The sequence below is a fragment of the Amphiprion ocellaris genome, chromosome 21, assembly GCF_022539595.1.
Source record: "Amphiprion ocellaris isolate individual 3 ecotype Okinawa chromosome 21, ASM2253959v1, whole genome shotgun sequence".
NCBI classification, from domain to species: Eukaryota; Metazoa; Chordata; class Actinopteri; family Pomacentridae; genus Amphiprion; species Amphiprion ocellaris.
In genome coordinates this window covers 3,648,653-3,667,864 of record NC_072786.1, presented here as the reverse complement: position 1 = coordinate 3,667,864, position 19,212 = coordinate 3,648,653, and the positions used below count along the sequence as shown (strand labels likewise).

Here is a 19,212-nt window from a genome sequence, read left to right as displayed (position 1 = left end):
CAAAGAAACAATATCTTTTGGTGCCCGTAAATGAGGACAACAGGAGGGTTAAAGTGTTCTGATTTCAACATGACAAATAAGTGCGATGAAGTTCATGCTTCATGTGCAGTCAGCGGGTAGCGAGTTACACTAAGTGCACATACTTGAACAACAGTGATGAATTATTGATGTGGTGTAAAGCAAACTGCTGCTGGATGTCTGCAGAGCAAAACGTAATGAAGTGAGTGCCTGCGCTCAGGGACTATCAGTGGATTATTATTCCGTATCGGCGTAAAGACAAACCGTCACTGTTGCCGAGCAAATGACAGCCGTTTGTTGCTTATCAGTGCACTTGGTGTAACGAGCTGCCGGGGGAACAGAGAGCATGCCGAGAGCAGGTGAGACAACGACGATAGAGAGGGGAGGGGAAAGAGCGACACAAAGTGGGTTCATCGTATTCACTGGTACACAGAAAACAAATGCCAATGAGCGTCTTAAACCGGAACAAAAATGTGGAATCATTGTGCGTGTGGAGAGCTGACGGCCTGCACTGACCTCGCTGTTGATGTCGGCTCCGGCGTCCAGCAGCATCTGAACCATGGCCTCGTCACCACGGACACAGGCGTACATGAGAGGGGTCATTCCCTGCAGCAGGGGGGTAAGCAAGGAGGAAACATTTCTATGGACATGAGAAGGCAAGAGGTTGGATGGTAGAACACATCTACGGCTTTCTTTCCAAAAATGACACACTATATTTAGATGCTGTTTCAATACTCAAAACCTCAAAACCTGTTGTGTATAAAAAGTCACCAAAATTAAGTCATTTATAGGAACTGTCAAAACTATTGCTGTCAAACGATTACACTTTTAAATCAGATTAATCACAGGGTTGCTGTGGATTAATTTCGATTACTCACGATTAATTAGCATTCATTTTTAGTCTTGATTAATCATGTTTCATTTTGCAGGAGCAAACAGACTCAAGAAAGAAGAGTAGAACCAAGATGACGATTTTATGTCACTAGTGGATGATTTTATGTCACTAGTGGATGATTTTATGTCACTAGTGGATGATTTTATGTCACTAGTGGATGATTTTATGTCTCTAGTGGATGATTTTATGTCTCTAGTGGATGATTTTATGTCACTAGTGGATGATTTTATGTCACTAGTGGATGATTTTATGTCACTAGTGGATGATTTTATGTCACTAGTGGATGATTTTATGTCACTAGTGGATGATTTTATGTCTCTAGTGGATGATTTTATGTCATTAGTAGATAATTTTATGGCATTAATGGATGATTTTATGTCATTAGTGGATGATTTGATGGCATTAGTGGATGATTTTATGGCACTAATGGATGATTTTATGTCACTAGTGGATGATTTTACGTCATTAGTGGATGATTTTATGTCATTAGTGGATGATTTTATGTCACTAGTGGGTGATTTTATGCCATTAGTGGATGATTTTATGTCTCTAGTGGATGATTTTATGTCACTAGTGGGTGATTTTATGCTATTAATGGATGATTTTATGTCATTAGTGGATGATTTTATGTCACTAGTGGATGATTTTATGTCACTAGTGGGTGATTTTATGCCATTAGTGGATGATTTTATGCCATTAGTGGATGATTTTATGTCACTAGTGGATGATTTTATGTCACTAGTGGATGATTTTATGTCATTAGTGGATGATTTTATGTCACTAGTGGATGATTTTATGTCACTCGTGGATGATTTTATGTCACTAGTGTATGATTCAGGTAATCATCCTTGAACTGTTCGTGTGTGACTTATGGTTGTCTGGAAAAAAAATCGAAGCTTAAAATTGTGATATTTCATCAAAACCACTTTATTCTACATGTCCTATTCAAAAATTCACCAAAAATAATCCATTAACACCAGATTCTGTATTTGGCAGGCTGTGTTTTCACAGGTCAGGCAGTAAATAAGCATGGACACAAATCAGAGAGGTTGAGAGCAAAACAAACAAACTTGATCAAAAAATAAAAAATGCAGCATGGTGAAATATCTTTCAAGAGCTGATGTGCAGAGTAGTGTGAAAAATGTCTAGTTTATAGAGGTGGTAAAGTAGCATAATATACACTAGCATTCAAAAGTTTAGTGTCACCCAGGCAATTTCATGTCCCACTTTCATTCATGTGCTAACATAACTGCACAATGGTTTGTTTTCTAATCATCAATTAGCCTTTCAACACCATCAGCTAACACAATGTAGCATTAGAACACAGGAGTGATGGTTGCTGGAAATGTTCCTCTGTACCCCTATGGAGATATTCCATTAAAAATCAGCTGTTTCCAGCTAGAATAGGCATTTACCACATTAACAATGTCTACACTGGATTTATCATTCATTTAATGTTATCGTCATTGAAACAAAACAACTTTTCTTTTAAAAATAAGGACATTTCTAAGTGACCCCAAACTTTTGAATGGTAGTGTATTTTGTGAGCAATATAAATCAGCCAAATGTGTCTGAATCCAAATAGGGAAGTGAAAAAACGAATGCTCAGTTGCTTAGCTACCTGCTGTATATCTGAAATATGGGCAAGACAGGACTCATCTGTTCTTACCTAATACTGCAACACTTTTCCTGGACTGAGCGCTGACAGGTCGGGTCGATATCTAAGTCTTACTGCATCCAAGTGCTAATGTCGTTTGGGAATCCCCATCTTCCCCAGTCAGTGGAAATATTGGTTATTCCTTGTGCTGCTAAGTGGAAGTTAAAAGGGCAATCTGATTTTCCGTGGTCACAAAGCTGCAGATAGTTAAGTCCATTTGAGATGCTGTGGCAGTTCTCCATTTAGATACTGTAAAAAAACTCCTAAATACGATTCATGTTGTCCCTGGATTCATACCATAAGCATTAACAGAATTTGACTGTTACGGGTCCTTGATAAGATGATAAAAATGTATTGATGGACACTTTTTCCTTTTCTCGCTGCACATAAATAACAGGCCGTGGTGACATGCAGGCTTTTATCTCCTTGTAAAACTGACTAAATGGAGCAGGGGACCAGACAGCATTACAGGAGCAATAAAGTAAAAGCTGCAGCCTGTCATCAGGGCTGAGAGGCATTTGAACTCATCACGATGATCATCAGGGTCCACCGTCTCTCGGCCTTTAGCTGTCTGCTGATTAAGTAGATCGGTGTCCAGGAAATATTTAAGAATGAATCACCACAAAGGGATATCAGTCTTCAACATAAAGTGCTGTGGTGTGTTATGAGCGAGTCGTTAAAGGCCTCTGCTGAACATAATGGCCCAGATCAGACATATGATTGAAGTCTGTTTTATGGAAGCTCATCCGAAACACTTTAGAAAGTCTTATGGATGGTGAGAACTTGCTGCCTCATTACAACAGAGTTCTTTAGTTTTTGTTTTGTTTAAACTCTTCCACAGTAGCACCTGGAGCCTTAACCTGCAGTTGGGAGTAGAATGTGTGTGGGCTTCGTGTAAGATGTAACGTTAGGAGCTTCACAGCCCACCTATGCTGCTGCTTGTTGCAAAGACACAGCCATTTTAGGAAGTTAGGATTATGTTTGGAGAATTAGAATCTCTTATTGTTGAGGATGGAGATGCCTTTGGGCTGGAAGTGATTCATGGGGAGTATAATTCACTGCAGCCTTTAGGAACGGGGTTGATTAGTAACCAGTAGTGAACGTGCACATATGGAAATCACAAAGTCGGTGACATAAAGAACATTACCGAAGGTTTTTTGTTGTTGCATTGCAGCTGTTGAGCTCCTTAAAGAGGTGCAATAGGATATTTTTGGATTGTTAATGTGGCTACTGTGGCACAGTGAGTGATACTGACTTTGCACTCCCAACCTCTGTTGGAGATTTTGACCTGAGACATTTGTTTTCAAGTCTGACTCGAAGTAAACACAGACATTAGCTGCCTGGAGCGGGTGTTGTGTTAACTGCACACCAAGCCACTCTTTGATGAAGGTCCCATATGGTTAAATGCCCTTTTATTGTGTTTTGTGGTCGTTCTACACTTGGGGGTGTAAAATAAAAGCTGTTAAGACATCTACTTCTCCTACTCCTGACAACTAAATGGATACTCCCACCTTACCAGCCAGTAACAGTTATACTAAGCTGCTATATTCCAACTGTATAGTCAATAGTCATCTAGCTTTAACTCTGTAAAATCCTGCTTCCCAGGTTTAGTTGTTTTCTAGAGCTGCTTCTGTTAACTAACACACCAAATGCTCTTCTGTTTGCTGAAAGAGTGAACACAGGAGTTTTCGAGTACTCTCAGCATCCGAGGAACTGAACGGTGTTACTTTCTAGCAATGTCACCATGACATTCTTTATGTTAGCATGCTGCGCAGCTAATGTGGCTAAAGCTACCACCAGCTTTGATTTTATGCCCACAGGTCGGAGCTCTGTGGAAACTGTAGTGCTGAGAAATGGTCAGAGGTGGTGGAAACTTTAAGACTGATTTGAAACAAGTTGACAAGGTTTCTACAGTCATGGAAAAAATGATAAGACCAGCCTTGGTTTCTTCAATTTCTTGTTCATTTTAATGCCTGGTACAACTAAAGGTACATTTTTTTGGACAAATATAATGCTAACAAAAATCGCTCAAAAGAGTTTAATTTCAGAGCTGATATCAGACATTTTCCATGGTTTTCTTAATAATAACCAAAATCTCTTCAGTTCTTACATCAATATCTATGGCATTGTTCTGCCAAAAACAGCTTTTAGGATTCCATGTTTTCTTTTCTGTCTGTTTTAGTCACATGATCCACACAGGAGTTAGTACTGATTCCTAACCATTGTTTCTGATGACTGCATCCATGCATCTTGGCTGCTCTCCACCAGCTTCTCACATTGTTCTGCTGTCACAGCAGCACATTCCTGTTGCACTAATTCTAACTAATTTGCTTTGTTTTGGGGCTTGTGGTTCTCTCTTTTGCGTTTGATGATTTTCCACAGGTTTTCAATTGGATTTAGATCTGGTGATTGAGCAGCCAAGGCATGGTTCTAATGTTCTGGTTCTTCATCCAGGCTTTTTGACCTTGTCTTGTTGGAAAATCCAGTCATTGGAGGCAGGAAAGAGTTTTCCAGCTGATGGAAGAAGACTGTTTTCTAGAGTAGTCCTGTACATGACCTGGTTCATTTGTCCTGTTCCACCCAGACTGAAACTACCCCAGATGGTCACTGATCCACCCCCATGTTTTACTGTAGGGGCAGACAGTCTGGTTTGTAGCTTCTCCAGGATTCCTCCTAACCAGTAAGTTGGCTGGAATCAACTGAAAACTGGATTCATCCCTGAAGAGAACCTTAGTCCAATCATCAACAGTCCAGTCCTTGTGATCCCAGCAAACAGTAACCAGGCCTTCCTCTGCCTTTCCTTGATGAAGGGCTTCTTCCTGCCCTGTGTGACTTCAGACTAGCTTCAAGAAGTCGGTTTCCAACTGTCCTTGCTGAACAAGTCACATTTCTGGACAGTGTCCACTCATTTTTAAGGTCCCTGGAGGTCTGAGGATGATTCCTGACACAGGAACAGATGAGTGACGGTCATCTGGTGGGTAGAAAGATGTTTCCTGCCACGACCAGCTAGCAGTTTGGTAGAACCATGTTGGGCTTGTTTTTTCTTGGTGTAATGAACGACTGTCTTGGAGATCTTCAGTTTCTTCGCTACCTGTCTGTCACTCATGCCAATTTCTAGCAGTGCCAAGATGGCTGCCTTTGTGGCTTCACATAATTCTTTAGTTTTAGGCATTATGTGAGAGCTGACAACTTCTGAGTTGTGCTGTGGCTTGAATGTCAGCAGGAAACCACTCTAGACCTTTGAATGTGCTGCTGATGACATGAAATGTCCTCTTATATACCCTGGAATACAATGAAGCTGAAGCATGTCAAACAGGACATAAAGTATTATGGAATCAGCTGTATTTTTTGCTGTGTTCATTGTATTCTACATGTAATGTACCTTTAGTGGTACCAGGCATTGAAATGAACAAGAAATTGAAGAAAACAAGGGTGGTCTAATATTTTTTCCATGACTGTATGTTTTCAGGCTGCTTGTTGTGCTTCAGTGCAACCTAAACTCAGAATGAATTCCCTATAAATTCTTCTCTTTGACAGGCTATAACTATTGTGTAGAACTGCATTGTCTTGTAGGTTAAAAACAACGGCTGTGCTGTGAATTCAGCGATATTTCAATGTGAAATGATCACTTAGAGAGAAAGTTAGAAGTGACGGAAAGTCCTGGTCTCACAGAATCACTCATGTCAGCTGCCCTGTCAATCACAGACGCAGGAAGATTTTTCTTCAGGAAGACAGCAGCAGCTCAGCAGCATTTACAGTAACAAACACTAACAGCCCGTTTAGAACAGCAGTAAAACCAGGGGTTAGACCGTCACGGCAAATCATGTAAGTCATGGTACTTTAAGCTTCGAAATGGAGAGACACATTCTGGGCTTATATGACACTTGAATTAATTTGCTGAAAAAGCGGCACATTATGGGACATTTACGTTAGCATGACGCATACGGCTACAATAGATGATCACATTAATGTGAACAACAGCAGGTTGAAAGAAGCTGGAATTATCTTTTAAGGGCTTTGTTCCCTGCTATGAAATCCACATTCTTCATGGTATGGTGAAGAGGCATGACCAAAGAATCTCTCTTCACAATTTCATGTATGTTTGTCAGAAGTACACTTACTGTGCACTCCAATCAAGTCATTTCATCATGAACATTGAGTAAGGCTATGAGAGTACATATATCATATTTGTATGATAACTTAGGCCTTTGTGCAGTTTATAATTAATCCTCACTCATTTTTCCCTACAATATAATGTCCTGCACCTCTGTGGAAACAGCACAACCGTGACTAGAAGCAGAGAGAACTCAGAAATGTCTTGTGTGCAGTATAATAAAGATCCAGTGCCATACGTTGGTGGCTACACATTCATATCTGCACTACCGTTTGAAAGTTTGGGGTCATTTAGAAATGTCCTTAAAAGCAGTTTTTTTTTCCAATGAAGAGAACATTAAATTAATCATATATCCAGTATAGACATTGTTCATGTGGTAAATGACTATTCTAGCTGGAAACGGCTGATTTTTAATGGAATATCTCCATAGGGGTACAGAGGAACATTTCCAGCAACCATCACTCCTGTGTTCTAATGCTACATTGTGTTAGCTAATGGTGTTGAAAGGCTCATTGATGATTAGAAAACTCTTGTGTAGTTATGTTAGCACATGGATAAAAGTGTGAGTTTTCATGGAAAACATGAAATTGTCTGGGTGACTCCAAACTTTTGAATGCTAGTGTATGTGACATAAAATTAGATTTTAACCATGTAGCTAAAGTAGTAAATAATAGACCGTGAAAAAGATAAAAGTTCAAAGAGTCTGAACATTAAAATATGTAGATGTAGAGTTAACAAGAACATCTGTTTGGCCCTATTCAGTGATTGACAAACATCTAAAATGGTCTTCCAAGATGGATTTGTGCTCTTAAAGTCGCAACAAAATAGAAGCTAGCAACTAAAATGTTAATGACACTCAATTTGCATTTGGAGAAGGATTTATCTTACATTTAAAGGGGTCAAAGTCAGTTCAGCACAACACGGAGTTGCAGAAGACTGCTGGCCTCCATCCACCCCTCCTACACCTGATCTGTTAGATCTGGAGGTGGATGAAGCCAGAAATGAATAAATTAAATTAGAGCTAGGCCACGCTCTTCTGGGAATGTAAAGTTTTTGCCAAGTGAGATTTTACTGATTTTATTTTACTCAGTTTGCTAGTATGACCTGAACAAATGTGGGTTTGTGTGACGAGAAAGGTCGGCTAATTGTGCAACTTTTTTATGTCATATGAACAGTTCACATGTTTTACAGAAAGAGATAAGAAAGGGATTTGAACTGAAACACAAAGACACACATTTAAACAGTTTTATGAAGTCACGCCTGGTGCCAAGATTCAATAAAAATCAACACCTTGCATCAGTCAAGCCTTTAGCTGCACTACCAGCTAATCAGGCGAAACATTTTGTTGAATAATTGATGTATATTGAACCTCCTGTTCACACTGGATCGAATCAATGGCTCGTCTTTCAGTATAAAATGGTAATTATGTGCCAGAAGTGAAACAATTCATCTGTTAGTTGATTGACAGAAAAAAGCCTTTGAATTATATTTGTTTTCAGGAATTTCTGTGCCTTTAATTCTAAGAAGAAAAAAAATCATTTTTCAAGTAGCACAATGCTTAATCATGGCTCCTTGATTGTCTTGTGTGATAATAAAACCACTTCATTTTTGAGTGTTTGTCAGGCGAACAGACACAAATGTAATGACAGCAATGACATTAGAATAATATAACAAGTTTTTTCCACCATTTTTTCACATTTTATAGACAATAGATTCAAAGCTAATCCACATAGTAATCAATAACGATACCTGCAACTTCGTTATGAGCCAATATCTGAGGTTTTCCTTCATGAACAGAGAAGATTGAGGCGATTGTTGCCAGGTGTGCATGGTGTGTGAGTTCTAACACCGAGCAGAAGGGATGTGACGTTTGTGCACGGTGACAAATGTTTCAGCAAACACTCAGATGCTGCTGATATGTGCAGCACAGATGCAACCAGGCACAAAGAAACCAACACTGTCTTGAAAATAATGTGACTTTTTTTTTTTTTTTTGCTTTCTCTACCAAAGCAGACAAACAAAAATTGTATCACAGCCTAAAAAAATGGAGCACACTGCATTACTCATAGGGAGCAGTCTGTGCCCAGCATGTGTGTGAACTGCTATGGGATGCCAGGTAAGACTTGTTAGAAAATCACAATTCATTGCTGTGGAGTTGTGAGATAAATTTTAAGAAAGGCTGGGACTTTAACGCATTCATTTCGATGAATTAATTACAGAAAAAATAATGTGTTAAAAAACAAAAAAAAAAACACGTTTAATTGCACCTTTGTCAGTTCCCTATTTTATGACACACCGGTAACGCTGATGAATACTCCAGCCCAGTAGGTGGCGGTAAAGAACCTAAAGTCTGTTTACCAGCCATGAAGTAGATGGACAGCAGTGATGTGAAGTTTGGTGAACAGTGAAGAAAGAAGAGACCACACTGAGTTTGTTGGGCAAAAAGGTTTCTTTTAACCCTCCTGTTGTCCTCATTTACGGGCACCAAAAAAATATTGTTTCCTTGTCTGAAAAAAATCCAAAAATTCTGCAAAAAAGTTCCCCAAATTTCTGAAAATTTGCCAACTTCAGGAAGAAAATTCCAATAATTCCTTAAAAGTTTCCCTTAAAAGTTTTTTTTTTTAAAAATCCCCTAAATTTGGCAAGAAAATTGTAGTAAATATTTTCAAAAAATGAGTAAAAGTCTTCCAAAAAAATCCTAAAAATATCTAAAGTGATTCCATATATATATCAGTAAAACTTCAAAAATTTTCTTTAAGAACATTCACAAAAAAATCAACCAAAATCCAGGTTGATATTTTTTTGTGAATGTTCTTAAAGAAACATTTTTAGCATTTCTTTTTTTCCACCAAAAAATGTTCAAAGATTTCCCAAAAATGTTGAAAATGTGGACATCAGAAGTTTCACTGTGAAAATAGATTTTTTCCCCACATTTTCAAACTTTAAAACAGTTCAATTTTGACCCGCAGGACGACATGAGGGTTAAAAAACTTCCTGATGTCAGCTTGGATAAAAGTGCGGTTGTGTGTAAATTGTGCAACAAAAAGTTTTCTTATCTCCTCAATACAAAACATGTTGCTGTTAGCACCAGAGCTAATGTTAGCTATGACAGTCCTGCTACCGGCTAACGGTGTAGCCATCCCATAATAGACCACTTTTCTAGACAGTGCTTGAGTTTACAAAAAGTCTTAAAATGTTAAATATAATTGCTATAATTGCACTTTGATTTTGCAGTAATGTATGACTGTAACAGACGAAGACAGAAGATGAAAAATGCAGATAAACATAAATGAAACAAACGTTTTTGTTGTTTAAGTCATGACTCCGCCTCGTTGGTGGAGTAATAACTAAAACCACAAAAATGTCTGTCTTATAATAACTTGATGAAAAAATTTTAAGTTTATGAAAAAATATTTTTGTTTAAATAAAAATGTATTTTCCTAAAAAAAAAAGAACCATCAAAATGACACCATTTATCAGACGCAGATGCTATGAAAACAGAATGAATCTGTGGATTTTCAACTTATTGAAGGTCTTTGAACTACTTATGCTTACATTACATGCCATACAGCGGAAAAACTAACTAAATTCAAGCTTTAAATTATCAAAATAATTTTTTTTCTATATGTCCCATTTTAATTTTATAAATTTTATATTAGAAACATGTACATGTGTATTTATTGATTCAACTGTCAACCAAAATCTGCCTGAACTGAAAAATTTTACTTGTTGCTATTTGATAAAAATGTGATGAATCATGATTAACTAATCACAACACCTCCAATTATTTAGATTAATTTTTTAAATCGCGTCCCACCACTAATTTGAATTGATGCTGTATGTGTGTGTTGGAGTGTGTGTTCAGTGCCAGACCTGTTCACTCATGCTGTTGATGCCATCAGGGCCCAGGAGGTTCACGGCCTGCTTGACCAGGTCCGTCCGGCCACAGTTGAGCATCCTGAAGCCCAGATCCTGCAGGAACTTGGCCTCTGTGGAGGCTGCATCAAGCTTTCTGGTGGCACAGAAACAATCCTCGGCTCTGCAGAGGGAAACAGCAGATCCATTACTGTGATTAAGAGGGAGCTTATCTCTGAAATGGATTTTGAGATCAGTGGATATACATCTCTGCTGCATGCTGAAAGACACAGAAAATGACTGCTGCTTAGCTTTCACAATGTAAACTCTTGGTGTTACAAAATGAGCAGCCACTTCACAAGTATTGAGCTGTTTGTATTCAAAGTCAGCTCACTAATATCTGAATTTGTCAACACTCACTTTTCTCTGCTTGCTTGTGGTTCCCTACTTTCTTTATTTTCTAAAGTAGCTTTTCTCCAGGTGAGGCTTCAGCTATGACTCATTATGACTCATATTTCTTGTAAAGCGTCTTAATCCAAGCTATGAGCAGCTGTCAGCTGAAGCTTCCACTGTGTCACAGAAAATCCTCCTCATGATGTTTGTCTCATTCTAACAATTATATCTGACGAACGTAAGGAGATGCTAGTTGGTACAAGACATCTCTCAGTGATCCATTTATTACTTCCTTGAAAATATTTGTAATATGAAGAGACGCTTCACCCACTAGCATCATAAAAAAATATACAATTACTGAGCAAGTAAGACAGTAAGAGGAATACAGAGCAGAGCTGTGTGAATGTGAATGAGAGAGAACAGGTGATACTGGAAGTGAGACAAAAACCCAGAGAGAGAAGATTTATTGGTTGGTGCTGTCCATGAAAGAGGGACTAACACACTTCATTTACTCACTGCCAAGACTCATGAATAAGTGTTTAAATTTAGACACAGTGAGTCTGCATTCTTTTCAGCAGCTCAGTGAGGCTATACTGAGCTAAATGCTAATGTCAGCATGCTAACACACTGTCAAAACCAGTAGAAACATGTTTGATCAGCAGATAATATGTTTACCACCTTAGTTTAGGGTGTGTGTATGCCAACATTAGATAATGAGGAGTAAACATAATGAGGGGAATGGCTGTAGATTTGCAGGTCATAAAATAAGTAGTTTTGATGACCTGAAAAGAAAAGTCACCATGTATAGATGGAGCAAATATCATGACGATTAATCTAATTGTTGTTGAGATATTTCACTAAAAACCAGAACTACCAACCTGCTGTTGGTGCTACAAAAGTCATGTGAATTCATCCACAAATGATCATGAATGTCTGAGATACCAACCTACATCCCATCTGTCGTGCCACTAGTGATCTAGTCTCTGTGCTCTATATTTTAATAAAAATGATTTTTAAAAAGATAAATCACAGCTCTGCATGCATTTTCATTTTCTAACACTATGACTCATCACAGCAGAGAGAGCCCAGTAGAATCTAATAACACTGACTCCATCCATCCACAGCCATCCCCCTATCTGAGGTCGCTGCTGGTGGCTGCAGGCTAAGCGGGGCATTCCAGATGTCCATCTCACAGTTCTCCAGTTCCACCTGGGGGATCTGAGGTGCTCTCCATCCAGATAAGATGTGTAATCCCTCCCTAGAGAGTTCTGGGTCGACCCTGGGGTCTCCTCCCAGGTGGACGTGCCCAGACATCCTCCAAAGGAAGGCGCTCAGGAGGCATCCTAATCAGATGTGAGAGCCACCTCAGCTGCTTTCTCTCAGTGCGAAGGGGAAGTGACTCTATTCTGAGCTGCTCGCTCTATCTGGCAGGCTGAGCCCAGCCACCCTATGGAGGAAACTAATTTTGGCCACTTTTATCTGCAATCTCATCTGCCAAAAGCAGATGAGATCTCACACTGATCACGCTTTTGAAATATGGCGTGACGAATTGCCATTAGTCACTCTTGTGTTTGCCATGTCAGACTGAGGCAGACCTATTACAACAAGCACTGCTAGCATTCTGATGGAGGGACTGATTCTACACGAGTTTAGCAAAGACCAACCACAACCCACAATAAAGAACACTACATGTAACATTTAGAGAGCTTTGTTGTTTCATCTGCCCTGTTACTATGGCAGTGGGGACATGCATGTTAGTGTTAGATCTACAGGTTACACACTGTTGCTTGATGTTGTTGTGAGAGTTTATTGAACATCTGAATGACTGTGAACATATGGATTCACAGCTTTTACGGTTTCAGACGTTATGGGGACATGACACTTCCAGAAAGAGGCAGGACTCACACCTGTTGGCTGTAAATCGATACAGACCAAAACTACTTCCTAGAGTGATACAGAGAAAATATTGCTGTTACCTTAGCTGCTGGCTGTAGCATACTTTGTTAGAAGTAATAAAAGCCCGTTTCTGTGACAGCTCATTTGTCTGAAGTGAAGAAAAATGTGACCTGGTGATAGAGCCTTTATTGATCCTGTGTCCATGTTGGGGGTATTTTACAACTCATTATTTAACTTCCTGCTGTTGTTCTGTGTGTAAATGTGGCAACTCTCACTTTGGAGATGCTAACATGGATCCTCCTGCTGCTATTTGATGCTGCAGGTATTTAATAAACTCAGAGGAAAGACTCCTACAAACAGCTGGAAGCAAGAAATTAAACTTCAGCTTCTGTTAGTGTTTCGTCAAATCCTAGATGACATTTATTATTGGTGAGTGTCACTAATCTGACCTTTAAAGTCTGTTTTCATCAGAGTAGCTTCATGTGTGTCATAGATGTGTTTGCACTTTGTATCATTGCTATGCAGTGTATGACATGCTCTGAACGAAATTTCATTGATTTATTGACAATGACAATAAAAGATTGAATTGAATTAAATTGAATTGCATTGAAATTGTAGAGCAAAGAAAATGATGAAAATGTCTAGTTTACTCAAACTGTGACTTCTGCTCTTTCTGATGTTTTTTGACCAATACTGGTGCAATTGCTTTATACAACTTGAAGTATCCAGCATTGCTTCTGTGTGGCTATCTGTTCACGAGATGCAACTCAGACTTGTGCTGTTTTGAAACTGACAGACTCAGTAAGATCATCAACTTCTATGTAAAGGTGACCGAGGTGATTTAGACATGAAGTCAACACGTTCAGATACCGTTAGTTTAACAGAAAACAGTGTGTGTCTGAAACAGGCTATATTCTTACTTTATTTGTCGCGGCTCACAGTCTACACCGGGCAGCAGCAGCCTGGCAGCCTGCCTCACGTCGTCGCTGTCCACAGAGAAGCTTCGTCGATGTTCGGTGTGGGCGACCGCCACCCGGATCCACTCCATCAGCGGAGGCAGCACCAGGAACGGCCTGGAAACAGAAACGGAAAACAGAATAGTATGTTAAAGTTTAACCTTCTAGATAAGTCAGGTTAGAAGGAACTGAAATCACCATCCTTTTCAGGCCTAAAACAGGGCCATGTTGTTTAAATATACTGTTAATGTCTTGTATTTAAAGGAAGGAAACAGGTCTGTGGGCAAACTTTGGAAATGCAAACCTGTGCTACAGTTACATGTGATGGTTAGACAGCACACCAGCATCTACCTGGACCAAAGTGACATTTGCAGCTCCATTTACACGCATGCATTGTTTTTGTTACTGTCACTAGTGATCTGTAACTCCTAAAAAGCACTGCACCGCTCCACTGCTCTGTGGTCCAGCCTGTGGAGGCATTTCCAGCATCTTTTCAGTTCAAGTTTTCCAAAACCTTTAGCGTATCCACCAGCTGTTACAAGTTGTGGTCCATATTTCCTTTTCTCCATCTGTGGAGCTGAATGAAAATGTTTTCCAGGAGTGCCTCAGACATTTTTTGGCTTCCCACGTTGGAAAATGATCCTGGAACACTACATTTAAAAGAAGAAGACTGAGGCAGCTGAGGGAACGATATGAGATTCCTCCATTGGTTCTACCTTTTCTTGGGACACTTGTAGGAGGTATTTTGACTCAAACTGTAACCAAATCATGTTACTGTGACAACACTCTTCTGTATCATTCCCTTTATTCCAATTTGCACACTTTTTCAGCTGACTTCATTCTTTGGGAACATAACGCTGCTGAACCTGACCAACCCCAGATCATAACCATAACCCCCACAGGCTGGTAGACACTAGCCATGATGAGTTCATCACTTCATCCACCCTCTTCTTACCCTGATGCCCCCGTCTGCTGGTTTACCTTTGACTCCTGTGGGCACTACACCTACCATCAGGCATGGAGGTGGCGGTATCATTATACTATCGATTTAACTCATTCAAGTCTGAGAGAGAAAGACAGCAAATGTAGTTTAAATGTAGTTTAATCTGGAACTGCACCAAAAGTCCAAGATCTGCCTAAGACAGTCTCAAACCACTGCTTAAAAGGTCTAGAACAGGACCAAAATCAAACCTAAACCAGTGCAAAAAAAACTGTTCAGAACCAATCAGAATACAATCTGAAACCAGTCCTAAAAAAGTCAAAAACCAGCACAAAGTCAGGACCAAAACCAAACCTAAACGACTGCACCCATCACTCTGGAACAGGGTAAATCTGGACTCATCAGACCACATGACCTTCTTCCACTGATCCAGAGTCCAATCTTTAGGCTACCTAACAAACTGAAGCCTTATTTTCCATTAAGCTTCACTGATCAGTGGTTTTCTTAGAGCTACAGCTGTTTAGTCCCAATCCTTTGAGTTCCCTTCATGTGGAAATGCTCTTACTTTCACTATTAAACAGTCGTGAGTTCTACTGTTGATTTCCTACGATCATCTCAGAGTTTGTTCTGACCACATTTGTTTCTTGAAGATGATGGCGCTCCACTATCCTTCAGGTTTTAATAAAGTGTGGGACAGTTCTTAACCTGAGTATTTCAGAAAACTCCTTAGTTGTTTTCTTTGCTTGATGCAGGCCAATAATTTGACCCTTCTGAGACAGATTAACATCCTTTCCATGACAACAGGAAATGTCTTCCATTGTGTTCGCTGAAAGAAAAGAAATGAGAAGCTCCTCACTGCATCAGCTAGAGTTAAATAAGTTGTTGCAGCTGAAACACATTCATCACTGCAGTAATTATCCAATGGAAGGCTCTTAACTATGTACCACAAATATGAGTGCTTCGTTAAAAAAACAGACAAAAAAAACATTTTGTTTCAGTTGGACATATTAATCGTGTCACAAATGTTGTAATTTAACACACTGAAACACAAGCAGAAATATATAAAATATGAAATAAATCCCATGGTAACACCCTTTGAACACACAAATGTAACAACCAGACGGGTCATACAAAAACAACAAAATGTTTAATATGACCTTTGGGTGTCAAAATGAATTTTTCAAACTGATAAAATCGCCACATCGCCAGGTTTTATAACGCTTTATTCCCCCTTTAAATAGAATCACTTAATAAAGACTCAGGTCCAACACCGATAGCCACAAACGTTCTAATTAAAGATGACCTTACAGATATCTGAAAAGGCAGATACACCAAATCCATTTTGATAATTTATAAGTCAGATAGTCCAGAACAGAAAGAGATTTAGATGCTGTTATTACCTTCTTTAATCAAAATCAGTAATGGAACTTGCCTGGCTGACATGTTCATATTTCATCATTTATTTCCCAGACAAGTGTGTGCATGTTTGTGTGTGTGTGAGTTTAATTTCTCTTTCACACATACACTCATGTGGAGTTTGTCCGCTATTTATCTTTCCCCCGCTGTGCAACAGCAGCCAAATTCAGGTCAGTCATTCATCAGATGTTTAACCTCTTTACATCGGCTTCACCATCAGAATGAGTTGTTGTGTTGTATGAAACACATTTTCCTCATTTTGTCAGGTTTACTGAGTCACGCCAGTTTAGATATGAATAACCTGTCCAAATTTAAATAGTTATGGCTTCGTAATGACTCATAATCTCTCAAAAAACACACAGATGGTTGAGTAAATTAATAAAAGAGAAAGCTAACATTACAAACAGCATAACAAAGTGTGTTAGCATCACATGCTAACAGAGCAGGTTCAAGTCTCAGGACTCTACTGACAGCATGAACACCACTCTTCCACAAGATATTTTCTCAATTGGTGCTTTCATTAAGATGGAGGACAACACTTGGGTTAAAAAAATCTCAAATACAGGTTCAACTGGGTTTAGATCTGCTGACTGTGAAGGCTATAGCTTATGATTCACATCACTTTTTTACTCTTCAAACCACTCAGTTAGCCCTCATATGGAGAGAGCACTGTTATACTCTCAGAGACCACTAGCATCAAGATTGAAAGGTTTCATTACAGGACAAAGGTGATCACTCAGAACAGCTTTGTATTGATTCGCTGGGACCCTCGCTCTAAGTGGACAAGTGAACCATAACAGCAAAACGCCCAAACAGCATAACAGAGGCAGCAGATCTTCTCACTGTAGGGGTCAAGGGTTGAGGTTTTCAATGAAATCTGTAACCACTCTGTCAGGAAGAAATACTGTTGGGTCAATATATAATTGTGTGACTTTTTGTATCATAGTTGACATTTCTGCTGTTTTCAGGTCTAAAATCAACATGGCCGCCTATAACCAAACACCACATGACATTTTTAGAGAAGGATTCTTCTAAATATTATAAATACAATTGAGTAAATTGAAAGTTATTTATAAAGATATTATAGTAAACCTGTTGACATGCCATAAATCCACACTTGACTCACACACTACTTTATAGTAAATAACTCAGAAAGCCTTGGAGTCTGGCCAGTCTTTTCTTCAGGAGGAAATGACATCATGTGGAGCAGGTCATGTGATCTGGAATTAAAACACTTCCTTGACACAAAATGACAAAAACGACACACAAAATCACCAAAACGGAGACACAAAACGAAAAAACAGAGACACAAAATGACAAAAATGAGACACAAAATGACAAAAACGAGACATGAAATGACAAAAACGAGACACGAAATGACAAAAACAAGACACAAAATGGCAAAAACAAGACACAAAACGACAAAATCGAGACATAAAATGACAAAAACAAGACACAAAACCACAAAATGGAGACACATTTGCCAACACAGAACTGCCCATAGTCCGACTGCATAGTTTGAACTGTAATTAACAGCTAGATAGTTATTTAAGGTAATGTTAGCTACATGAGCTGGTTGTCTCTGATTGGCTTTTTAATGTTTGGTTTTTTTAATGTTTGCAGCTGAACAAGAATGTAAAGCAGCCTTAAAGTTCCTCTCTGGTCATTGATTCTACTTCGAAAACCTCAACGCTTTGTATCAAAGACTTTAGTACAGTTTTGCATGAAAATCTTCCCCTCCTCCTTGAAAATGGCTTAGATGCATCTGTACACCATTCTTTCTCCAGAAGATGCAGATCTATGTGGTCCCTGCCACTTCCTTCAACCACCCTTTGGCTATTTGCTGGAGTTTGAGATTCTGAAGAAGAATACTGATACAGAAAGCTTCATCCTGCATGTTGGCAGGGTTGGTTCCTTACATCTGGTATGTATGCAACCCCGAAAGTCTGAAGTTACACTGCAGTTTCTTGGTGGAAATACTCTGCCATGGTGTTGACTGCCATCCAGCAAATAAAAAACACCTTAGGGAGATGCTAACAAGGCAAAAACGGCGATTTTCTCTAGTTGGGGTCCTCAAATGCCAGGACAAAAAGTTAGAAAATATGGAATTAAAGGAGAACATTGCTGCTCTATTGTAGCATAAAGTGAAATACTCCTTGTAAGATCATACTTTTTAGTCTAACATAACCCTGTTTGTCTGTCTTTGTAGTTTCTAAAAATGTAAAAGTTACAATAAGTGCCTTTTCAGATGAAGCCTGAGTGATGTGTTTGGGAAATGTTCCACTTTACATATACAGTAGCTACAGTAGGCGCCCAGGGACCACACAGCAAACCACCCTAAAACCATATTATGATTCAGTGCCTCAGTCCCGCTGTGCTGTGCAGTGCAGTGGCTTATTCCATCCTCAGAGGATTGGATTACAAAGCAGTGCATCGTCCCAGAAATCAGCATCACGCTCCACTACGGCTGACTGACGGTTCTAACTGCCAGAAACTCTGGGGAAAATTAAGTCAGGTATTTATGATAAGTCCAAGGTGCGAATTATATCATAAAATGACATTTCAAAAGAATCTCTGAAAGTGAAGTGCTGAGCGAGTTGGTGGTGCTCTTGGATATCCTTTCAGTCATGTTAATTTCACACCACAATGTGGACACTCACTGAACCCAATGGAGGAAATCCTAGAAGAAAACCTAGACAGAAAAACTGGGAAAAAAATGCTCTTATGCTATTCAGCTGCCACTTAACAAGGATAATACCACTCAGAAGAAACCCAAAACCACTTCTTTATGTCCAATAAGGTTTGATTCTTCAAAAAAGAAAAGAAAAGCCTTTTCAGAAGAGCAGAGCTGAAGCTAATGCACATTTATTTGGTCTTCTCTGCATGAAAACAGGATTGAACAAAGACATGAGTCGTGGTTTGCAGTAGTTTGAAATACACTGAAGATGTAAAAAGTATTGTAATGCAGCTAATGCAAGTTGGTAGACATGACCAGTGATCATGTTACTGTTTTTATGTTGAGAATAAACTGTACCTCGTAAAGTTTTTGAGTATGCAACTTTTTGCTGTGTG

The 19,212-nt window shown here is 39.1% G+C and overlaps 1 protein-coding gene across 2 annotated transcripts in view; it reads right to left on the bottom strand.

Annotated features, from left to right (window-relative positions):
• LOC111585036 (ankyrin repeat and BTB/POZ domain-containing protein 3-A) overlaps positions 1-19,212 on the bottom strand; it is a 263,417-nt gene that overhangs the window by 26,499 nt on the left and 217,706 nt on the right. For both annotated transcript variants that reach the window (XM_055006435.1, XM_055006436.1), the window contains exons 4-6: positions 13,749-13,901; positions 10,558-10,723; positions 535-624 (exon numbers count right to left, since the gene is read on the bottom strand). In XM_055006435.1, coding sequence (XP_054862410.1) covers positions 535-624; positions 10,558-10,723; positions 13,749-13,901 — 409 coding nt within the window. The remainder of the gene's footprint in view (positions 1-534; positions 625-10,557; positions 10,724-13,748; positions 13,902-19,212) is intronic.